The following is a 21,228-nucleotide window of genomic DNA, read 5'->3' as shown; positions in this document are numbered from 1 at the left end:
AGGTTTCACGTTTCTTAGTATATGCAATTGGCTCATAATACAACATGTGTTTTCCCTCTATCAATAATTGCACTTGGTGGCCTATAATTATGTATATATGTATATATATATATATATATATATATATATATATATATAATATAAAATCAAGTCATATGACTTCCCGCATATCATGTTGAGATGGAACCTTTTATTTGAATCTGCGGAGCATCACATTACTGGCTGTGCATTAAGAAAACCCCAGTCCTATTTCCATACCGTGCCTGAGGTTTTCTGCTTGGTTCACTTGTTAATCATTATCACTTGCATACCTCCCCCCACCTCTCAGTTCCCTGTTCCTGGCAAAATGGAAAAAAATGAAGTGATAAGATCAGAGAGCTGTGGGCATTACACTGCGACAATCTCCTGAAATATAAAACAGAAAGGCCCCTAATAGCGGTCTACCCCGTGGTGCCTTTCATTCCTATTTTTTGGAGGCCAGGCAGGAAAGGAAGACATGTAGGGTACATGCAAGCAATGGTGTTTCAGTATGAATGAGGCGATTACTGTGAAAGCCTTCTGTCGTCTCTTTGCAAACATAATCATATCAAGTTGTTTTCCCTTCACTTTATTGAGGAACCCTATTAGGGCAAACGTATAAAAAGATAAAATAAGCATAACAATGACACCCTTTACAGTCAGGTGCTCAGCTGGTAAATTGTAACTCGTATTGTTTCATCATTGCAGTAATCAATGTTTGGGCCACATACACATATTTACCCATGACTACATAAATACATTTTACACAATTGTCCATTTTTTTTTACACTGGTACATATTAAAAAAACACATCACTTTCTAATTGCCACTTAATTTAGACCAATGTTCCTTCTTTGTCACCAATACTTTATTATAACTGGTAACTTGCACAGTTTAGAACAGACCAGCGAAAAATAAGGTTTCAGATATTTACAACCTTGCAATAGCTACGTAACTGTACACAAGGCATAGTGATCATAATAACACAATCTAGTCTGCAGAATATTGTGCACAAAAAAAGACAATATTTAGTAGACATCATTACATGAACAAAACAGTGAAATGACATCACAAGTCCAGTGAAAATTAGCATCTTACAAAACATACCAATTTACTGCAAAGACACCCTTTTACATTACAAATCTGAATCCGTTTCAGTAGTAACTTAGCTGGAATCTGAAGTACAGATTTCTTGAGCAACTATAAGTCTTTTAAGCGTAGCTACCTCAGCAGATAAATTGGCGATACCTCGCTTTAAATACAAGCTCTCTGGCTCAGAAGCTTTGTACACATTGTCTGACACTGCGGCAATTGCGGCAGATTTGCAAATGTTCGGGATCTTATCGAGTTCCTTGTGGTGCCACTGTCCTGATTTTATAGGCCATTCTGGGATATTAGTCACTTGAACTGACAAGGGGGACAAAGAAGAATGTACCAGGGGTTCGCTACTATGTTTTTCCAGGGGAAAATGCCTTTTTGAGGACATGTCAATTGGCAATGGTAGTTTTTGTGTGGCATCAAACTCCACATTCTCCAGTGTTTCCGCTTTTACCTGCATTGCTTTTGACTTAATTCGCAGTTTATGAGGCAGTGCAGAGGAGGAGTTCACCTCCGGGACTTTTATGACTGTTGTATGTCCATTTTTCAGTTCAACAGGGGAATGGATAGGACCTTTAGGGACTTGCTGCTCATCCTCCCCATCAGAAGTCTTTCCCACTACTCCCTCATCAGCCTCTGATGTTCTCGGAGAGTTACTGGAGGAACTGTTAATTTGCAGAAGCGGGGGAGAATGCGAGTACCCAGAAAATGTACTTCCAATATAGTTCCGATAGATAGATGCTGCATAGGAGGGATTTTCTTCTTGGGGCTCCCGAGTAAAGTTCTCAGTTTCCGAGGGTTCCTGCTTTATCCTTTGAAAGTTCATGTCCGAGGTTCTGCAGCCGTTTTGGGTAGGACTTGGGTGGACAGGTTCTCCGGATGATACTTCGGATACATCGGAAATAGAGCTCTGCGGGGAGTGCTTGATTACAGAGATGCAGCTACTGCTCATTAAAGGAAGTTCATGATCTCCTGGAAAAGACCTCACATTGGCTTTGGCAGCTGCGTACTCCTGAAAATACACAGCGGTGGCACTAGTAACCTTTTGTATTTCTTGAGCGTAAGACGCAGAACTTATCAATCCAAACTTAAGTTTTAAGGACAGCAGCTCTGTTTTCAGGTTTGCATTTTCCTCTCCCAACGCGATCAGTTTATTTTCTAGAACCATATCATTAAGTCTGCGCTTTTCCCGGGATCGCTTCGCAGCCTCATTGTTTTTCCTCCTTTTCTCCCAGTACATGGCATCTTTCTTTTCATCAGGAATAAATTCCCTTTTCCTGCGACAGGAGGAGGACTTGCTTTTCGAAGACCCCCCTTCATTATACAACATGTCATTACTGGAGTCCATCGATTCAGAAATGTCTGGCATATTAGAATTAAGCACGAGGATGTTCTCCATACTATTCCTTGTATCAGCACATTCCTGCTCTTTTTTAATGGTAGGCATTTTTCTTAGCTGCATCAGCGCCAACTGGCGTTAGAAACAGTCCACGGTCGCTGAAGAAAACTTCCTGACAGTGTTCCTTAAACCGTGTGAACATTAAGATCGTAATTATAGGAAATTCCATCTGCTATAAATATTTCTTCGCAGGAGTTGAAGCACTGAGTCTGTGACCATCTTTGCAGTGTACCCAGAATATGCCTTGCCACCTGCAAAAACAAGAATAAACATTGATTTTAAAACACTTGAGATGGAAGAAAAGATGATTAATAGCCACATTTAGACATAAAACACTACGTCAGTACTTAGCAATATTAAATCTATGACTTGTTCTAAAAGTCCCTCTTGTAAGGAAGAAGTTTCCACTAGAGCTACATAAGTGTTGGTTTGCTATTGCAACCACAATCACAAACACTTCTGCAATTTTACAGACTCAATAATCCAAGGCATGCTTGTGGTTCATAGCGAACAAAGATCAGGTGCACCAATATATTTGTAGAAGCAGAGATTTGCTTCGCTTACAATGGTTATGGTGAGCTCCAGACATTGCATGCCTCCCGTCTGAGGATGTAAAGAGCAGAAGGAACAAAGAGTGCGTGGAATGATTAATTGGTACTTGATATTCAAAGAGAAGTGGAAAAAGTGAACTTGAATGGAGAAGAAAAAGCCCCTGAAAGCACTAAATATACACAAAAAAATGCTAAACATAAACGACATTTAGTAAACGAGTCACACTAATTCAACAACATTGTTCGATACAGCAATAACAAAAGGTTACAGCTTTATATAATCACTTGATCTGAGATATAATATACTACTACAGCCAATATGTTCAAAAGCTACAATAAAATCTAGAATATAGGGGTGACTGCTCTCAGAACTTCGGCGCATCTACAGCCTAAAACTTCATTTTAACTCTGCAACGCACTGATCACACTACTATGCATGTACGTCCCCGACATATGCAACTGAGTGCCATACAATTTTGTATATGTTGGTCATTAAAAATAATCTGTATATCATGCGGCATTGAAAAATGCAATTGACACTCTAAGCATAGATTGTGCCCATAATGGCTTATGGACACTTTCCACGTATACAGTTGGAATAGGCCATTACAATGTCATATGAATTTTACGGGAAGGGGTTAAGGGGTAAGATTAGACTAGAGGTGCAGCTATCAGCTTGTATGTGCACTGGGAGAAATTCAGCAAAACTCCAGGTAACTGGTTGACGAGGATTGAAAAAAATCCGGAAACTCTGCAATTAATTTTCCTGCATAGTCTAGAAGGGGTTTGGGATTAATAAAGCAGCCGTTGACCAATAACTAGTAATGCTTTGGCTGCCACTGAAGGTCAATTCACAGTTCTCATGCCCATACTGGGCATTGCAACATAACGGCTACAGAGCTGCTGCTTGCTTGCAGCTTCTGAAAAGGCACATTTTTTGCATAATCATTGGAGAAAGCAGCTAAATGCTTAATCCCTTAGGACAAAGCCAGTCTCATGGTTGCATTGCAAGAGCCATACCTCGTTGGGGTTTTTTTTTTACTACCTTTGCACAATAAAACAAATTTTTATAGTAAAACAATTGAATCTGCATCGCCCCATTCTAAATCTGTAGCATTTCTATTTTTCCAGCAACAGAGCTCTGTGAGGTTTTGTTTTTTGCAGGACCAAAATGGTACCATTTGGAGGTATATATGACTTTTGGCTTGCTTTTTTATTGTGTTTTTTGGGAGGGGAACAAAAGAAAAATAGCAATTCCAGCATTACTTTTTAAAAATGTTTTCACCACACGAGATAAATAAAATATTTTCACTGTCTGGGTCATCATGAACATGGAGATACCCATCATGTGCTGCTTTTTTAAAGTATTTCGGTATTTCATCCACTTAAAAAGGGGTTTTGTGGGGAAAAATTTTAAACAGGATAATTTTTTCTTTGAATTAAACTTTTTTTGATGCAATTTTTTAATCCTTTAAGGGGACTTGAAGATGCAACCAATCTCTAGGATAGTACACTGCATTACATAGGTAGTGCATTCTACAATGCCTATGACATTAACCTGCCTGAGGTAGAGTCTAATAGGCTGGTTCACATAGCAGGCTTTCAGCTGCCGTGGGAACCCATTGGGGTATCGAAGGATGACGGAAGGAGCCCCCTGCCCTTGTCATCTGCTTACTTGCTATTGATTGTGGCATGTAATGGGTTAAACTTCCAGGACCTGAGGCTTCTCTGCTACTGTTGCTTAAAGCAGGACCCTGGCTGTTAGTGGTCAGCCAAGCTACCCTCGAAAAGACGTGTATGTGCAGGTTCTAAGTCCATTAGTGAGGTCAGTAAAAAGGCTGTCACTAAAGGGCTAAAGTGACATCCAATACCTAATAATGGAAAAATACCAAAGAGCAATCACATGATTTCCACAGTACAAGCAGTTCATACAAGAAGTGATTAGCCAATATGTGAAATAGATGACTTGCTGACTGTGACTATGCTTGGCAGAAAATGCTGCTTTTGTGACTTACTCACCATGGTTTGTTAAATCTTCAGTGAATCAAAAATAGTAAAAGAACAACTGTTCCCATAAATATATCTAGCCAGCTAATGCTCAGTGAGAATGTTGCCAAGGTACACAAAGACAGCCAACAAGGTTAGCTTTTCCCTCATTTACAATGGCACATTAATCTAATTTTATCTCTCCCTCCTTGGAATAAATCAATTTGAAGACTGGCATAAAAATCATTAATAGGATGGTTATGCAAAAATTAAAAAAATGCAGTTTTCCAAAATACTAAGTTGGTAATATTACAAAACGTGTGGGTGGAAACTCCATTGCCAATTCACAATTCTCTCAAAGAAAAATAACCTCAAGTAGTGAAGGGCCTTACGACACTATACACGTACACATCCTCTAACTCCAACTAAGTGTGTTGCCAAATGCTCCACAGCTGCATATATACAGCTTAAAAACCTACTCGTGTACGGCTATAGCATATACAATAGGTTCTGCTGCTGTACACAGCCACTGGGACCCCTACCACCAGTGCCTAAAGGTCCTTTTCAATAGGACAAGCCTTGAGCAAATGATGCCTGACACTAGTCCCAGTGATGCTCGCTCCTGTACTGTTACATGGGAGCGAGTATCACTGGCATCGCTGCCGGAATGGAGGTGCAGTGGTGCAGGGTGCGTTCTCCACCTGCTCGCCTCCATTCACAGTAAGCAAACAGTTGTTCAAAAGTGTACGGCTGTTGTTTACACTGAATGAATGAACAATTCTCATTCAGTCGCTGCATGCATTTACACAGGATTGTTATCATTCAACTTCCTGTGGGAGTGCGAACACATCGGAATGATAATTGTCCTGTGTAAAAGGCTCATTAGGCAATGCAAAAGTAGGGAGTTAAATCATCACAGGACTTTAGGATAACTTGGGTTCAAATAGAACCTCGGGACTTACTAATATTGGAGCCATAATATGGGTGCTAAAATGCACTTGAATTACAGTTATTTGAGACCAGACTTATGGATGAGATAGAAACCTCACTTCATTAAACATGCCAATGACCTCACAACTGGACGACTATATAACTGTTATGTATATGCAGTCAGGTGCGAAAGCCATACATGTCAAAGTGACCTCAGGGGAGCAAAGAAGTGTCTGAAAGCCCTAAATATTATATATATATATATATATATATATATATATATATATATATATATAGGAAGTTCGTCTGATGATTTATACCTATATCATTGGTGATCAATGGCTAACATACTATGCTATTGTCAGACTCTTAAAATATTTTGCTTGAACTTTTTACTGTAAATAGCCATTGACGGCACATCAGCTGCCACCAACTTAATTCTGAAAGCTATCCACAAGATGTCCACTGAATAATAGTTCAGGAATGTGGCACGCTGCCCCGTCCTACTCGGAGCCGAGTTTTACAACCAGACAACTGCCAGACTGTGTCATGTGTATGTCCAGTCATGGCAGCTATGATGACACAATCCTATGGCATTAGATACATGCAGGCATTTCTTCATTCTCACATGGTGAAACTCTTCAGATCACTAAACTCTGCATTTTATGATGTGCGATGTTTTGTGGGGACATGCTACACTTTGGCTTGGAAATACTTACATACTGTATTTGTCATTATTTCTAGCGTGGTCAGTGAAGAGGCTTTGTCGGTGACTAAGAGCTCTGCACTAACTTCTCTGGGTTAGTGAAGTAAAAGGTAATGTGCATCTGGTAGTATAGATTTTGACTAACATCGAAAAATAGTTTCTGGAAAGTCTCACATTCTGAAAAAAAAGCAACGACAGCAATAAAAACCGCCTTGGGTTACACACACTGAGCTCTAACCAATGTGAGGGTGACTGACAATTATCAGGAACACATGAGCACTAGCGGCTGCCGCTCATGTAATAACAGCCTAATACTGGTCTGATATGACAACAATTGGTCAGATAGCTGTATGTGTAACAGCACAAGCAGCGATCAAAGATACAACAAGTCTATCATACTTCTTTGCGACCTTGCACATGTGCAGAATATTTCTGCAAGATGCACCTAAAGACACAGAAAATTCTGCACCAAAATCCACATGTATGCATACGGGTTATGGAGCAGAAAGCTACAGCAGCAGATTAAGCTGCGTCTTTAGGGACCTTTCACAAGGGGTGGAACTGTCCGAAGGATGCAGATGCTAGCATGTAAATCAATGCTGATCATTGACTGCGGCAACTCCTCATAAAACAGATCTTAATCCGTCTTCGTACAAGTCTGTGGCATTTGTTCTTTTATTGAGCTTGTGGTATTGTCGGTAAGGGCTGTTCAAACACTCGAATGGCGTTTCTTTCAGCGATGCTTTCATCACAAAGGCCCGGCATTAGCAGGCACATTAAGTGACACACATACGGGGACGAGAGAGTTGGCTGGATAAGTTACGGCACAAGTGACAGTTGTGAAATTCTCCTTAGGACTAAGTAGAGCAGTGAGGAAGGTTCCTATTTCCAAGGACTGGAGAGGCGCTGCTAACTGCTGCAGCAGCTTATGTGGCCTAAAAGCCACAAAGAAGGCAATCTTAGCTCATCTCAAGAGATTGTGTAACATCCTAGAAGTACGTTATGTTAAGAACTGCCCGTTCTTGTTGGTACCTGTCCCACTTATGAAGGAGGGGCTCTGATTCTTTCCTTTGATGGTTTTATGGGAACTGCTCTATTTTTCCTTTTCAGCACTTTTAGTAAATCTCACCAGAAAATGCCTAAAACAATTCGATGTCCTCAAGACTTGCTTATATAAAACACACCGATAGCCGAAATTAATGCAATGACATCTACATATGTCAGAAGGGCCTGGCACGTCCCGTGTTCATTAAAAAAAAAAAGCAAATATCGCACTCCAGTACTGTAATGTTAGCTGTCTAGTAGTATCTTAAGATAGTTATGGCATGTTATATAAGACATATCCTCCCCCAGTGCTGTGATAATGGATTCAGTCAATGCTAGCGTAGTTGTAACCGAGCAGAGATGGCATTTGAACAGTCATTTCTATAAGTAGCATTATTCCTTTCATATACGAGTTACTGGGTACATAAAAACCTCAAACTTCTTAGATGGTGTTATGATATGGAGCTGGTGCAAAATAACTCGCTTTCATCTTTAATCTATAACATACAGCTGCAGACTGAAAATCTCAACTTTCTCCAGTTTTACAGAAACTGTTTCCTAACAGTAGAAGTGATCAGGTAATGTGTAGTTACATTGTATCCATGTAATGGACTGGAAGTTACATTTCAATGTTATACTTAGGATTAGAAGGTTTACCTAACCTGCACACTACATGTTGGGAGTTGTCCATTTCAAAGCTCCATATCTAGCCATCTAATGAGGTCATAAGAGCTAAGACAACCTTCCAGTTGACATACAGGATGCTTAGTTACCTACTGCCCTCCTTTCCATTATAGCTACAGTAGTTTGTCCTATTTCCAGTCTCCTTTTCATGTACGATTCCCAGACTAGCCTATACACAGTGTGCTTCGGTAGGCTTAGCCAGTCCCCCTGCCCTTGGATAGGCCAGAGCAGATGACCTCAGACCTTTTACTATCCTCTACCTTCCCCTGCTAATCCCTTGCCCCGAGAGCAGGGTGGGAAGTCTCAGACTACCAAAGCACACTGTATATAGAAACTGGGATGAACCAAGGCAGGCAATTAAAATTAGGGCACTGAGTATGCTAACCATATATTCTGCATGTATAGTGATTTTTTTTTACTGTGGATTGGAGGCTTGTTTTTTTAATAGACATGGAAAATTATTATTTCATATGGTTAAAGGGGTTTTCTGAATTGTTTTTTTTATATATTTTTGGGCCTTCCATGCCCAAAACTATATAAAACCAACATACTCACTGTGGCGCCATAGCACAGTTTCAGCGGTCTGACAGGTGATGCCACCCAGCCAGAAGGCCTGGTGACATTCCATAAACCTGTCACATGGGCTTCTAATGTAGAAGACCCAAGCAAGTTTACGGGACATCACTGATGACATGACGGCTGTCCCGGCTGCTATTGGCTATACTGGTGAAGTGGGTAAACAACCCATGTGATCAATGCATATGGAAAAACAAAGCACTGGAGGACTGGAGCTTGTAGAGGGGTTGCAACATGACAGCAGAGGGATTTGTGTTTTTTTGCATTTTTTAATAATAATACACCCCGCCCCTTCCCCTCCCTCAACTGCCACCAATGTGTCTTACCAGGGGTTAACTCAGAAAACCTCTTTAACATTGAAGGTAGAAGTAATATGCTGTTTGCTAAATAAAGGTGCCCATACACCCTCAGTGTGTAGTTCAGCCGACAGCTGTGTTTCCGTGAAAATAAGACACTGTCTTATATTATTTTTTGTTCCAAAAGAGGCTCTAGGTCTTATTTTTGGGGAATGTCTTATTTTACTTACCTAGCGGGCTCGGTCCAGGTCCTTCCCGCTGCTTTCCAGAGTCCCGGTGCTGTCCCTGCAGTCCTCGGCTGTTCACACAGGATCACTTTCTGTTTACGAGACTCAGAAATCCTGTCTCCACAAAGCGGATGGCTATCATTGGTTCTTCGACTGCTGCTTAGCCAATCAATGCAGCACTCGATGAAACAATGCAATGGCTTTGATTGGTTCTTCAACAGCTACTCAGCCAATCACAGCCATCGCTTTCTGGAAGCGGGATATATGAATCCCGTAACCAGGAAGTGGTGTTGTATGAGTGGCCGAGTGATGTGGGAACCTCGATGGAGCTATGGAGAGCAGTTGGAGAGATCTAGACTGAGCACGCTAGGCAATGTATTCCTTTTTTTAAAATTTAGTATAACTAGGGCTTATTTTTGGGGTAGGACTTGTATTTCAAACCTGCCCGAAAATCCCCAAAAAATCTGGCTAGGGCGTCTTTTCAGGGTAGCTCTTATTTTCGGGAAAAACTGTATTTCTTCCAACTATCCCATACACGCGAACGCTCAGTCTGGTACACATGTCCTGAGTTTTCCGTAGGGACAGTGAAATAAGCTGCAACCAGACAGCTCTGGCGGAGGCTTATGTCCAGGAAGAACAAAAGAATCAGGCGCTGAAATTAAATGTGCCCGATCCTTCTTTCCCCCAATAATATATTTTAGGGGAATGATGGGAGGCCCCCATATACATGCAAGGGTCATCCAGTCCCACTTAGATCACTGGGTTTGGATGACGTTTCACTAATGCGTATGGGGCATTTAGAGGGCCAATCTGTAATTTTGGGGTAATTTCACTAATTACATTCTGAGGTCTTCCATGTAATGAATATATCACAGTTCTATGTAACTGACTACTGGTAAAACACTACGCCTCTCCTCTACAGTAACAATATTTACTGCGCAGACCAATAGGAAGCCACAAACTAAATATAGTATTCTCATGCAGAGGTGTGATCTACAGTATATGGAACTACTCCAACCAGAGGTTCCAAACACAGACGTGGCTTCCTGTGTACTCTCATAAATACCATTCTGTGGAAGACTTCACTGCTTTTATCTGGTTGTTTGAACAGTGATAAACAATGTAACGGCAATACAATTTACTATTTGTCTACTGAAACATCACACCCATGTGTTCATTGAACATCTGGTTTCAGTGCATTTAGCATTAATAGGGAACGGTTTCCCCCTTAGCTGCTACATTTTGAAACATTGCTAGAAGGATTTACATCCAATAAGACACAAGTAATAGTGAGGTAGGGCTTGATTTTGCTTCAGAGTTAAGGTCAGGGCGCTGTAAATCAGTCGAGTTCTTCCACGCTACTCACTTATTCTTTATGTACCTTGCTTCATGCACAGGGGTGTTGCCATGTTGAAACAGGAAAAGTTCTTCCGCAAAGTATTCCGCAGAACTGGGAGCTCACAATTCTCTAGACTGTTTGTATATAGCAGCATTCGGATTTTCGTCAAGGAAACAAAGGATCAATTTAGACATGCCGATTTCTCGTTTGAACAAGTGAACGTTGTCAGAGTTCGCTCGGGCAGCCTGTTCATACAGATACATCATTGGCTTGTTCAAACGAGAAATTGTTCAGTCATTTAATGTATAAGTGAATGAAATGGACTGAAAAATCAGTGTTTAAACAGAACAATTAGTGAGCGAGCAAACGATGATTTTTATGTCTGCAGAAAATGAACGATGAATGAAAAGCGAACAATTTATCATTCGTGGTTGGTTGTGTTTACATTGAATGATTTTCATTCATTTGAACGATTTTTTGAACAATATTATTCCATGTAAAAGGGCCTTAAGTGAGCTAGCACACACTATGAAATACAGCCCCAGACCATCCACCAAACTGTTGGCACTACACATTGAGTGCACAAGAGTTCTAGCGCCTACCAAACACAGATTTGTCCACCAGTGTGGGAAATGTGACACATAAGTCCAGATGATCTTTCCAGTTCTCTACAGTGCACTGACTTGTTGGGAAGGTGACATCCCATAACAGTCAACATACTGCATGTAGGAACCTTATAATCAAGGGAATATATTTTAACTAGAGATGAGCGAACGTACTCGTTTCGAGTAATTACTCGATCGAGCACCGCGATTTTCGAGTACTTCAGTACTCGGGTGAAAAGATTCGGGGGGCGCCGGGGGGCGGGGAGAGGCGTGGCGGCACGGGGGGTAGCAGCGGGGAACAGGGGGGAGCCCTCTCCCTCTCCCTCTACCCCCCACTCCCCGCTGCAACCCCCCGAATCTTTTCGCCCGAGTACGGAAGTACTCGAAAATCGCGGTACTCGGGCGAAAAAGGGGCGTGGCCGAGTACGCTCGCTCATCTCTAATTTCAACCTGTGTTTGCCTCCCTCATCTATCATCTCTCAATAAAAAACACTTAATACTGCAAGTATATAAGGGCAGTAATATTTTGGAAAAAGTCTATAAAATGTTGCAAAGTTTACATTAGGATGCCATTAATAACCTGAGTCCAAAGTCTCCCAGCCCTATGCTATCAGCTGCAGCAGGCTGGGGAAGCGACTTTAGTGAACTTCAGAAGGAATACTGGATTGTAGGAAGTTATCTTCACTTCTGAGAAGACACTTTTACACCCTGAATGAACAAAAACAGTAGTACCTTTTCTATAATCTCTTCATTTTTTTGGACAACTATTGTTTTTATGACTGTTTTCCTATTGATTGTAAGGGAACTGTCAGTCATATATAAAGCGGCCAACCGTCCATAAATTCCCAAAAAGTCCAAACAAATAATGAACTTTTTACCAGTATCTGTGAAAAAAAACAAACTTTTCATGTGTGCTTTTCTCCAAAGGTGGATTGAATTGTGTTGCTTATTGTAATTATTACTTTACAGTTTGCAATGAATGCCGCTAACATGTCATATCCGTATTCTACACTGTGGAGATATGACTTTATCAGTCATTATCGTTTTACAATTTGTCCATAAAAATATAAGCTCTCCTAAATGATCCATAAAAAACACAAAAACGGATTGACAACCAACGAGCCGTTGTGGCTCCAGTTAAACTAAAGTACTGCCCACATAAAGCTTCACTGTAGATCCAGTCATCTCTCACCTGCTTTGTAGAAAAGGTCTAAAAAAAAAAAACTTATCCCCTTCCTTAAGATAGTTAGTGACATTTAAACTGATTGTAAAAGTTCCTATTAGGAAATGTTTGAGTAAATTGTGCGGCGAAGCTAACACAATTAACCCTTTATATCTTGGTCAGGAGCACAATAAGTATTGCCCGGTGTCCTGTACACAAGCGCACCTTATGTCTATTGTCATTATGTCTCATAATAACTTTTTGGTAATGGAGAATGAGGTGCTCTTCGTCACAATAAAATATTTAGGGCCAGGCATTGTTAAGTTGGTACAACTCATGTGATGCTTGGCACTTCACTAGCTTTGGCAACATGAAAAGCACTAAAATGACTTCATAACAGAATTCCCTAACTGCTGAATCCAAACCAGTTCTACCAGAGTGAAGAAGGAAATCCCGCTTTAACTGTACGTTTTACTTTCATCAGCTGCTACACGTTAACGTTTGCAAAGCTTTACTTACCCACATACAGCTTACCCTGTAATTACTTGTACCAACAGCTGAAGACAGACGGCTAAATCTTCACTGCAGTGTTGATACAATCAATTTGTACAGCAGTTTGAATGGTAGTTCAATAAAAGGGAACTACTGCCAGACAACGCTGGCGTCACCTATCTCCAGGGGGAACATAAGCATCAAGCTGACCATTAAATGGGTTGCGCCAGAATTAAAAGCTATCCCCCATCCACACGGTAGAGGATAGCAGGATAGCTTTCAGATCAGGGGGGTCTGACTGCTGTGAACCTCACGATGGGAACAAGGGTCACAAAGGTCTCTGCATGAATAGAGCAACAGTTGAACTCATGTGCACCACCACACTATTGATTTCAATGGGACTGCTAGAAACAGCCAAGGGCTTGAACTTGGTAATCTGTGGCAGCCCCATTAAAATGAATGGAGCATTGGTGTGCATGCTAACAGGCAGCTCTATTTACGTGGGTATCTTCATGAGCCCCATTTTTGGAATTGGTGAGGTCCCAGCAGTCAGACCCACCCATCTGAAAGTTATTCCCGAAGGCATGGATAGAGAATAACTGTTAATCGTGACACAAACACTGTAAATCCATCAGATCCTAGATTGCCATCAGGGAACTTTTTGAGGAAGTCTTGAATGATAGATTATTGACAGATTTCGGGGAACCGGCTGACCATCTAAGGTGTGTGGTAGTGTTCTGACTCCCCTCGACAGCATATGCTGGGGAAAACAGTTATCTGGTATGTTAGATTTTAACATGCCCGATTTTTTTTTTTGTCCTTCCAAGAGATAAGTGTCTGGCAGTGTCTTGGGCCGCTTTACATGGAAAGATTGTCATTCAGTTTATTGCTGGATTATGCAAATTATTGAATGATAATCATTCAGTGTAAACGCAGCAGCCAGCAACTGAATGATAATTCATTGCTTACTGTGCGGTTCAGTTTAGGCAGACATAAACATCAAACAACCATCGGGCTGTGTAAACAGGCAATCATTCATCTATGAAGACGGCCTGTTTACTGTGAATGGAGGCAGACTTCTGGAAGTGATCTCCGGCATGCCCTGCCTCTATTCACTGCGCAATCATCGCTCCTGTGTGAAAGCAGAGCAGCAATAATCGCTGAGACGAATGTCGGGTACTTATAAATGAGAACATATCTGCACTTAGCCAAGTATGCAGGTATACAGGGGTCAATGGGAATCGCTATCAGGTGAATGTAGCTATCTAAGGTGTGATAGCACTGCTGTGTGATACTATGATTGTAGTATGTTCTCTGTACAGCTTTGCAGGATATGTTTGTGTTATATTAATAAATATTAAGCACTATCCACGTTCACTAAAATAAACACTGATGAGAACAAACAATGTTTTACATCTATGTTTTACTGTCTTGCATGGATTGGACAATATTTACTTGCTGGTAATACTAGCTCATAGCGTCTTGCATCTGCACATTTTATGACGTTGCCTTCTCCTGGTGGTGGCTGAGAGTTCCCATCTCTCGCTGGTCTGCGGATTACAATGTTAATGAACGACTACACACAAACATTGGGATACGTGACTGGCAAAGCATCCCTCCCTCCTCCAGAGCTGCCTTGCCCGCTCTGTGCAAACAAACAGTGTTATCCTGTCTCCAAGATCATATTTCACAACTGATTAGTGATCCTGAGCAGTCACCAGCAGGCTGGGAGTGGGAGCCACATCAGGCTAGCTCTCCACTGCTGGCCACTAGGCCACATTATGAAATCCTTCTCAATGAAGAGTAAGGTTACAAATATGTGGCCTCTCCCTCCTATGCCGACACACGGCTCTCTAAAGCAGAACACAAATGATAGGCAGAGGGCTGTGTGCAACAGAAAGTGAAGACACAGATAGATCATGTCAGACGAATGGACGGTGCTGCTGGCCTAATAACACCAAATGTACCCAAAGGGCTTACTAGTGTTGATGACCATGGGCAATGTGCAGAAGAAACTAGGGTGCAAACCATGGAACTCTGAAGATGTGACAAATACAGTAAGTAGCTACATAACCAGCATGTGACGCGTTTCGCGAAATGCAAAGCTACACGCTAGGTGAACTCCATCAGCCACTATATATTCCACCTATTATCTGTCCAGTTGTGTCTATAAAGAGCCATTCCGCCTTGAAACGCGCTAGTTATATGAAATAAAGCTACCTTCTGTATTTATCACATCTTCACGGAGTTCCACAGTTTGTGCCAGAGTTTTTTCTGCACATTGTCTTCTATTTCATTTAAGGACACTGGATACATTTTCGTCTTCTTTCTTGATATTTGCGTGCCCATATACGCCAGGAGGGAATTTTCAATATCGGTTAATTCTAGAGGTGTATCCTGAGCCATCCTATGCTAAATCCATACAGGGTCCCTGAATACAATGACCCCATCTTGTACAGGACAGTGGCCTCCAACCTGTCACCCTCCAGCTGTTTTAAGACTACAACTCCCAGCATGCACTGACAGCAAAGTCTTATGTCATTAGCGTTTATTATACTATACCGTCACACAGTGCACTGCCCATTGTGTATCCTTCAGAGACCACGGCTTCTATAGGTCACTGGTTACAACTCTTATTACAAACCATTATCTAACATTACTATCGTCATCATTATGCCGTGGCGATTATCCTCCGCATATCCTCCCCCCATGAGATAATTATGGATATCAATCAATGTAAACCTTACATTCTTTTCCCCCATTAGGAAAGAACCAGGAAGAAAGGTTCATATTGTGGCAGAATAAACCTCAATAGCAAGAAACTAGGAGCGAGACAGGATGGTGGGTAATAGGAGTGTGGCATCATTGGCACTACATGGCATCAGTGCCCACCGCATGAGACTGCTTCCAGGCTATGTTATACAATGGGGCACACACCATGTCCAGTCTATTCCACTGGGGTCAGTGTAAATCCAGCAGCTTGTCCCCTGCAGCCGGTGACATTATTTCACTCTACATTATATATGAGCTGTGACAATCCCATGGTGAAAAGGAAATCTCTGCCATCCTTCATACAACCCACTGTGGACTGGGGGCAAGATGATGAGGGTTCTTGCAACATGGAGTGCTTTGGTTTATATATAAGCATAGAAGTGTAGTATACATGCTGGGACTTGTAGTCCGCCAGCAGCTGTGCCGGCTGAGCCGTCCACTCCAGAGGGCAGGAATGGATTTGAGCTCACATAGGGCGCTATGGCCAGGTGGACGCCTGTAAGGGGCACACATGGCAGGGGCACGGCTGTATGCTTCCCTGCAGGAGAACAAAGGAATGCGGAGCCCGGCCGTGCCGCTCCTCCCTGCCCGCCTCCATTCACGTGTTCAGCCCTCAATCACAACAAGCGGCCGCCACATACACGGCGCGGCTTTCATTGTCGTGTAGTAGCCCGAGCGCGGCCATTGTCTGCACTCCTTCCAGCCACGGAGCGGGAGCGCGGCCATTCATACAGGGCGAGCGCCGGCACATTCACCGCAGCCTCGTCAGTCACATGGGGGCCAAATATAGCCGCTTTATATTTATCCACCGTGCGAGTCCCCGAGGAGCTCCCGGCCATTGTCTGCCCGTAGAGGAGCAGGGGAGAAGCGGATGACCCCCTCGTATCAGCGCACTGCCGCTGCTGATACCGGTGTATTGTTACTAGATTAGAGAATCGCAGCATCAGCTCCCTTCTACACACAGAGCCAAGGCTGCCAGCTTATGCCAGGTTACATAATAGCACATTTCCAGGAACTCGCTGCTGCCAGTGACACCCAGACAGCATCATGTGTGTCATACATCACAGAGGAGAGATAGATAGATAGATAGATAGATAGATAGATAGATAGATAGATAGATAGATAGATAGATAGATAGATAGATAGATAGATAGATAGATAGATAGATAGATTTCCCCCTCTATATATAGTAGACATAGCATTTCTATAACGCTAATAATGACGTGTATATAGACTAAGTATACAGTAATCTATGATATATAAGGAGCTATTACATTGTATATAGACTAAACATATAGTAATCTGATATATCAGGAACTGTTACATTCTATAAACCGAGTATACAGTAATCTATAACAAGAACTATTACACTATATATAGACTAATCGTATAGTAATCTATGGTTAAACAGGAGCTATTACATTGTATATAAACTGAGTATACAGCAATTTAGGTTATAATATGAGCTATTACATGGTATATAGACTGAGAGTACAATAATCTATGTGGTATAACAGGAGCTATTACATGCTATATAGACTGAGCATGTAGTATCTGGTATCACAGGAGCTAATGAGCTATTTTATTGCAGATAGACTGGGTATACAGTAATTTGGGGTATAATATGAGCTATTACATGGTATATAGACTGAAATACAGTAATCTATAACAGAAGCTATTACATTACAGTATCTGATATAATTGAGTAGAAACATCTCATGTCATCATATGCAATGTATCCATCCCGTCCCATAATATATATTGTATCCATCCCATCATATGCAATGTATCCATCCCATTCTATACAATGTATCCATCCCGTCCTATAATATATATTATATCCATCCCATTCTATACAATATATCCATCCCGTCCCATCCTATACAATGTATCCATCCCGGTGTGACTTCCTCCAGTAGTGATAGATCTCCTGCACCAAATGAGCCGATCAATAGGTGTAATAAGCGCGGAGCCTCCCCGCCGCACACACGGCATGTACGGGTTATGTAATATATGTAGAGCCCTCCTCCCAGGCTCCAGACAACAAAAGGACACCTCATTCCACTAAACTCATCCTCCATGTACTTCACCTCCTGCCCCACAGCCCGTGCTACACCTGTGTACACCATGTACCGTACACACCGGCACTTCTCTCCATCAGCCCTCTACCCTCCTTTTGTGTATGTGCTTCTCATTATCCGACATGTAGTATATTTACTGCCTCCTCTCAGTGGGGTACGCCGGGGCTCACTGTTCTTCCAGCACGGAGGTTGTAAAGTCCAGGAGCTCCCGGCAGCCTCGTCACTCACTGTCACATCCGTCCCCATTCATACATATTCACCCAACGATACAATGTAGCAGCGGAGCGCGGTGTGGACGTGCAGCCCCGCTCCGCCGCACACTACACGGCGGTCCCCGGCCATAGGGTTACCTTAGTGGCGGAGCCTCCTGGAGGACATGGCAGCATCCAAGCAAGCCGCAGCGGGGATGGGATGTAGCGCCTCCTATGCAGCGGCTCCCGCTCGCTCCGCGGCTCCACAGATCTGTGTTAGTAGGTCAATACTCCTCAGTGTTACTCTGTGTGCACTTCCAGGCTTACAAACAAGAGCTCCCTGCAGCCAATCACAGCCCCGGCGTTCTAAGACGACGGCCAATGACAGCGCGCCGCTGGAGATAGGGGCGGGACGCACAGAGGGCATTAAGAACTCTGCTTGTGAACACCGTGTTACTGGAGAACGTGGAGCTCTTGTCCCGGCATTGCATAACCAGCGCGGAGGGAGGGGGCATTTACGTAACTGCCCGGCGGGCATTAACCCGTGCCGCTCAGGTGCAGGCAGGGCTTTGTTTACTAGAGCCATGAATGGGGAGATGGCAGTAGTAGTGCGGAGGGAGCTACTATCCTCCTAGCCGGCCATAGCAGACGTGATGTGACTCCGCACGCCTCCTCCCGCCGCCCGCCCGGCTCTCTCATTGTCCGGGCCTCAAGCTTTTGTTCTAGAATGAAGGAAAAACAAATCCTTCGCAGTCCATGACGTGCACGACCCTGCGGCACAGGGTGTACGGGGACACAGCCGGTGTACGGGGACACAGCCGGTGTACGGGGACACAGCCGGTGTACGGGGACACAGCCAGTGTATGGGGACACCTGCTTGCTGATGGTTTCCACTATATATAAGGAGGTCATTTAGGTCGGATCCTGTCCCCTCTGGCCATACAACTTCATGTCACCTCCAGGAATTAGGGGACCCCAGAATTGTGGGTGTATGGGGTATACAAGTCGTGACCGCCGTGTCAGGAGAGCTTGTGAGGTCCTCGCTGCGGTACAGGCCTCATTCACACCAGCGTTTTAACGCCGCTATTCAGCCGCGATAAAACATCCGAAAATCGCAACTATGTGAAGCCTTGGATTCCAATGCGTTCATTCACATGGGCAATTTTCGGACACATGAAAAAAATCGCGCCGTCAAAAAGTCCAATCGGTCCCAATTTTTCACGCTGCGTCAAACCGCTGGAGGCTCCCATAGACGTCTATGGGAGCTGGAAAAAAGGGAGGCGGAGGGAGTTTACATGCGTCCGGCGCTTGGAAAAGAAGACAGCTGGTTCTATTTAGGCTGGATGCACACAGCCAGGTCGGATGTCGCAGCAGAATCTGACCCTGTGCCTGGCCAGTGACCCCTGCCTACCTGCCTGCAGTCATCTTTTCTGTATTGTAGATACTGCACATGCGCAGTACAGAAAATGCAGCGCTGTCGCTAGGCGATGACGCAGAATCTGCGACCCTTCCGCAATGGCATTGTGGATGAGCCGCGGATCGGACGGCTTCCATTGACTCCAATAGAAGCCATCCGCGCTGGAATAGGACATTTCTGCTCATGGACATGGAAAAGCGATTTTCCATACGATGTCTATGAGCGGTATTTGCTGCAGATTCCGCGATGCAAATACGCCCGTGTGCATTGGGCCATAACATCAGAAGTCATTCTGAGGATTTCTGCCGACCGATGGAATTCCGCGCTGCAGCGTATTTTTCACGCAATACGCCCGTGTGAATGGACGAGAAAACGCTAATTTATCCCGGGACTCGATCGCGGCTGTTTCTTCACTGATGCCATTTTCACTAATGATGCAGCCGGTGTAAAAACGCATCGCCCATGTAAATGAGGCCGCAGTCACACTGGTATTGGGTATTTGCCATCACAGATCTGAGTACGGAAAATCGACAGTTACAGGAGCAGGAAAGTGCGGGAGATTGACAGAAATGTCATCCAGGCGCTGCATAAAAAATCCACAGTGTAAGCGCAAAAACTGACGGGCGCATGTGCTAATATACTCACCGCTACAGGGCGTATTTGTGTATGTACCCTTTTATTTGACTATTCAAACTCTGCGCTATTGTGCGTAGGAAAGAAAAGTAAGCGCGAGAAAGGGCAAGCCCAATCTATTCTTGCGCGTAGTATTAACGCGTGAGAATCCCGACAGTGAACACTCGTGGAACATCAATGGTTTTTGTTCCATCCCGCTTTGCATCCGTGATTTCCATGGCCGCAAAACAAGACAAAATCACGCCCATCTGTTTAATAAGCCCTAAACTGAGCCGTGGGGGGGTTTACATCCTCCGTATGGCGTCTATGCGGTGGATTTTCACTGCAGATTTCACCTGTTGAAGTGCGGCCGATCCGCAGCTTTTCCGCACCAAATCCGCGACAAAATCTGCAGCAGTCAGATTAGCTGTGAATTTAGATGTGGATATACCCAAAAGGCTGGGTCTCATTAGTGCAATCTAAGGGCGCCTTAACGCCGGCGTATTTGTTTTTGCGCCCAAGGCTTTTTGTATGTGTATCAGCGTATTTGACTGTACGTTTTGCGTTTATTTGCACGCGGCAGACAAACACACTGCAATTTAAATGGCTATTTAGCCTAATGCAGTCCAGATGTGTTCTTTTTTGCTGTGGAATTGCGCAATGTTTCACACATCGCCTTGTATATTGCGCACACGTTTGCGCTCCCCCTTAGATTTCTGTGGGGACTGTTTGACTGTTTGTTTGCAAATGCACATAAAAATAGAGCAGGTCCTACTTTTTTGCACGTGCAAGAAATGCGTACGCAAAGTCAGGGATTGTGTACATTGACGTTAATGGATTCTATTCTTTGCATATTGCGCACGTAAATGTTACACATTTAAAAAGGTGCACAAATATCGTTCATCATGCGGTCTTTCACTGTGTTTACACTGAATGATTATCGTTCTAGGGTTCTTTCCCACGAGCGCATACACTGCGACGGCGTTTTTATGTTTTCACGCCTGCTCCATATAAGCGCCTGAATGGGTGTTTTTCCGCGACC

General features: G+C 43.2%; 1 protein-coding gene across 1 annotated transcript; it reads right to left on the bottom strand.

The window, feature by feature from the left end:
- Positions 1–591: 591 nt before the first annotated feature.
- NFIL3 (nuclear factor, interleukin 3 regulated) lies at positions 592–18,470 on the bottom strand. The gene is made up of 2 exons (XM_066604048.1): positions 18,317–18,470; positions 592–2,766 (listed from the first exon to the last, which is right to left on the bottom strand). Exon 2 carries the CDS (start codon positions 2,576–2,578, stop codon positions 1,184–1,186), a length of 1,395 nt encoding a protein of 464 aa, XP_066460145.1. The 5' UTR covers positions 2,579–2,766; positions 18,317–18,470; the 3' UTR covers positions 592–1,183.
- Positions 18,471–21,228: the final 2,758 nt, after the last annotated feature.

Source organism: Eleutherodactylus coqui, chromosome 5, assembly GCF_035609145.1.
Source record: "Eleutherodactylus coqui strain aEleCoq1 chromosome 5, aEleCoq1.hap1, whole genome shotgun sequence".
NCBI lineage: Eukaryota > Metazoa > Chordata > Amphibia > Anura > Eleutherodactylidae > Eleutherodactylus > Eleutherodactylus coqui.
This window is presented reverse-complemented; position numbering and strand designations above follow the sequence as displayed.

Bases quoted from the DNA above. Each gene is read 5' to 3' on its own strand.
- NFIL3 (XM_066604048.1), bottom strand. From the start codon at position 2,578: ATGCAGCTAAGAAAAATGCCTACCATTAAAAAAGAGCAGGAATGTGCT.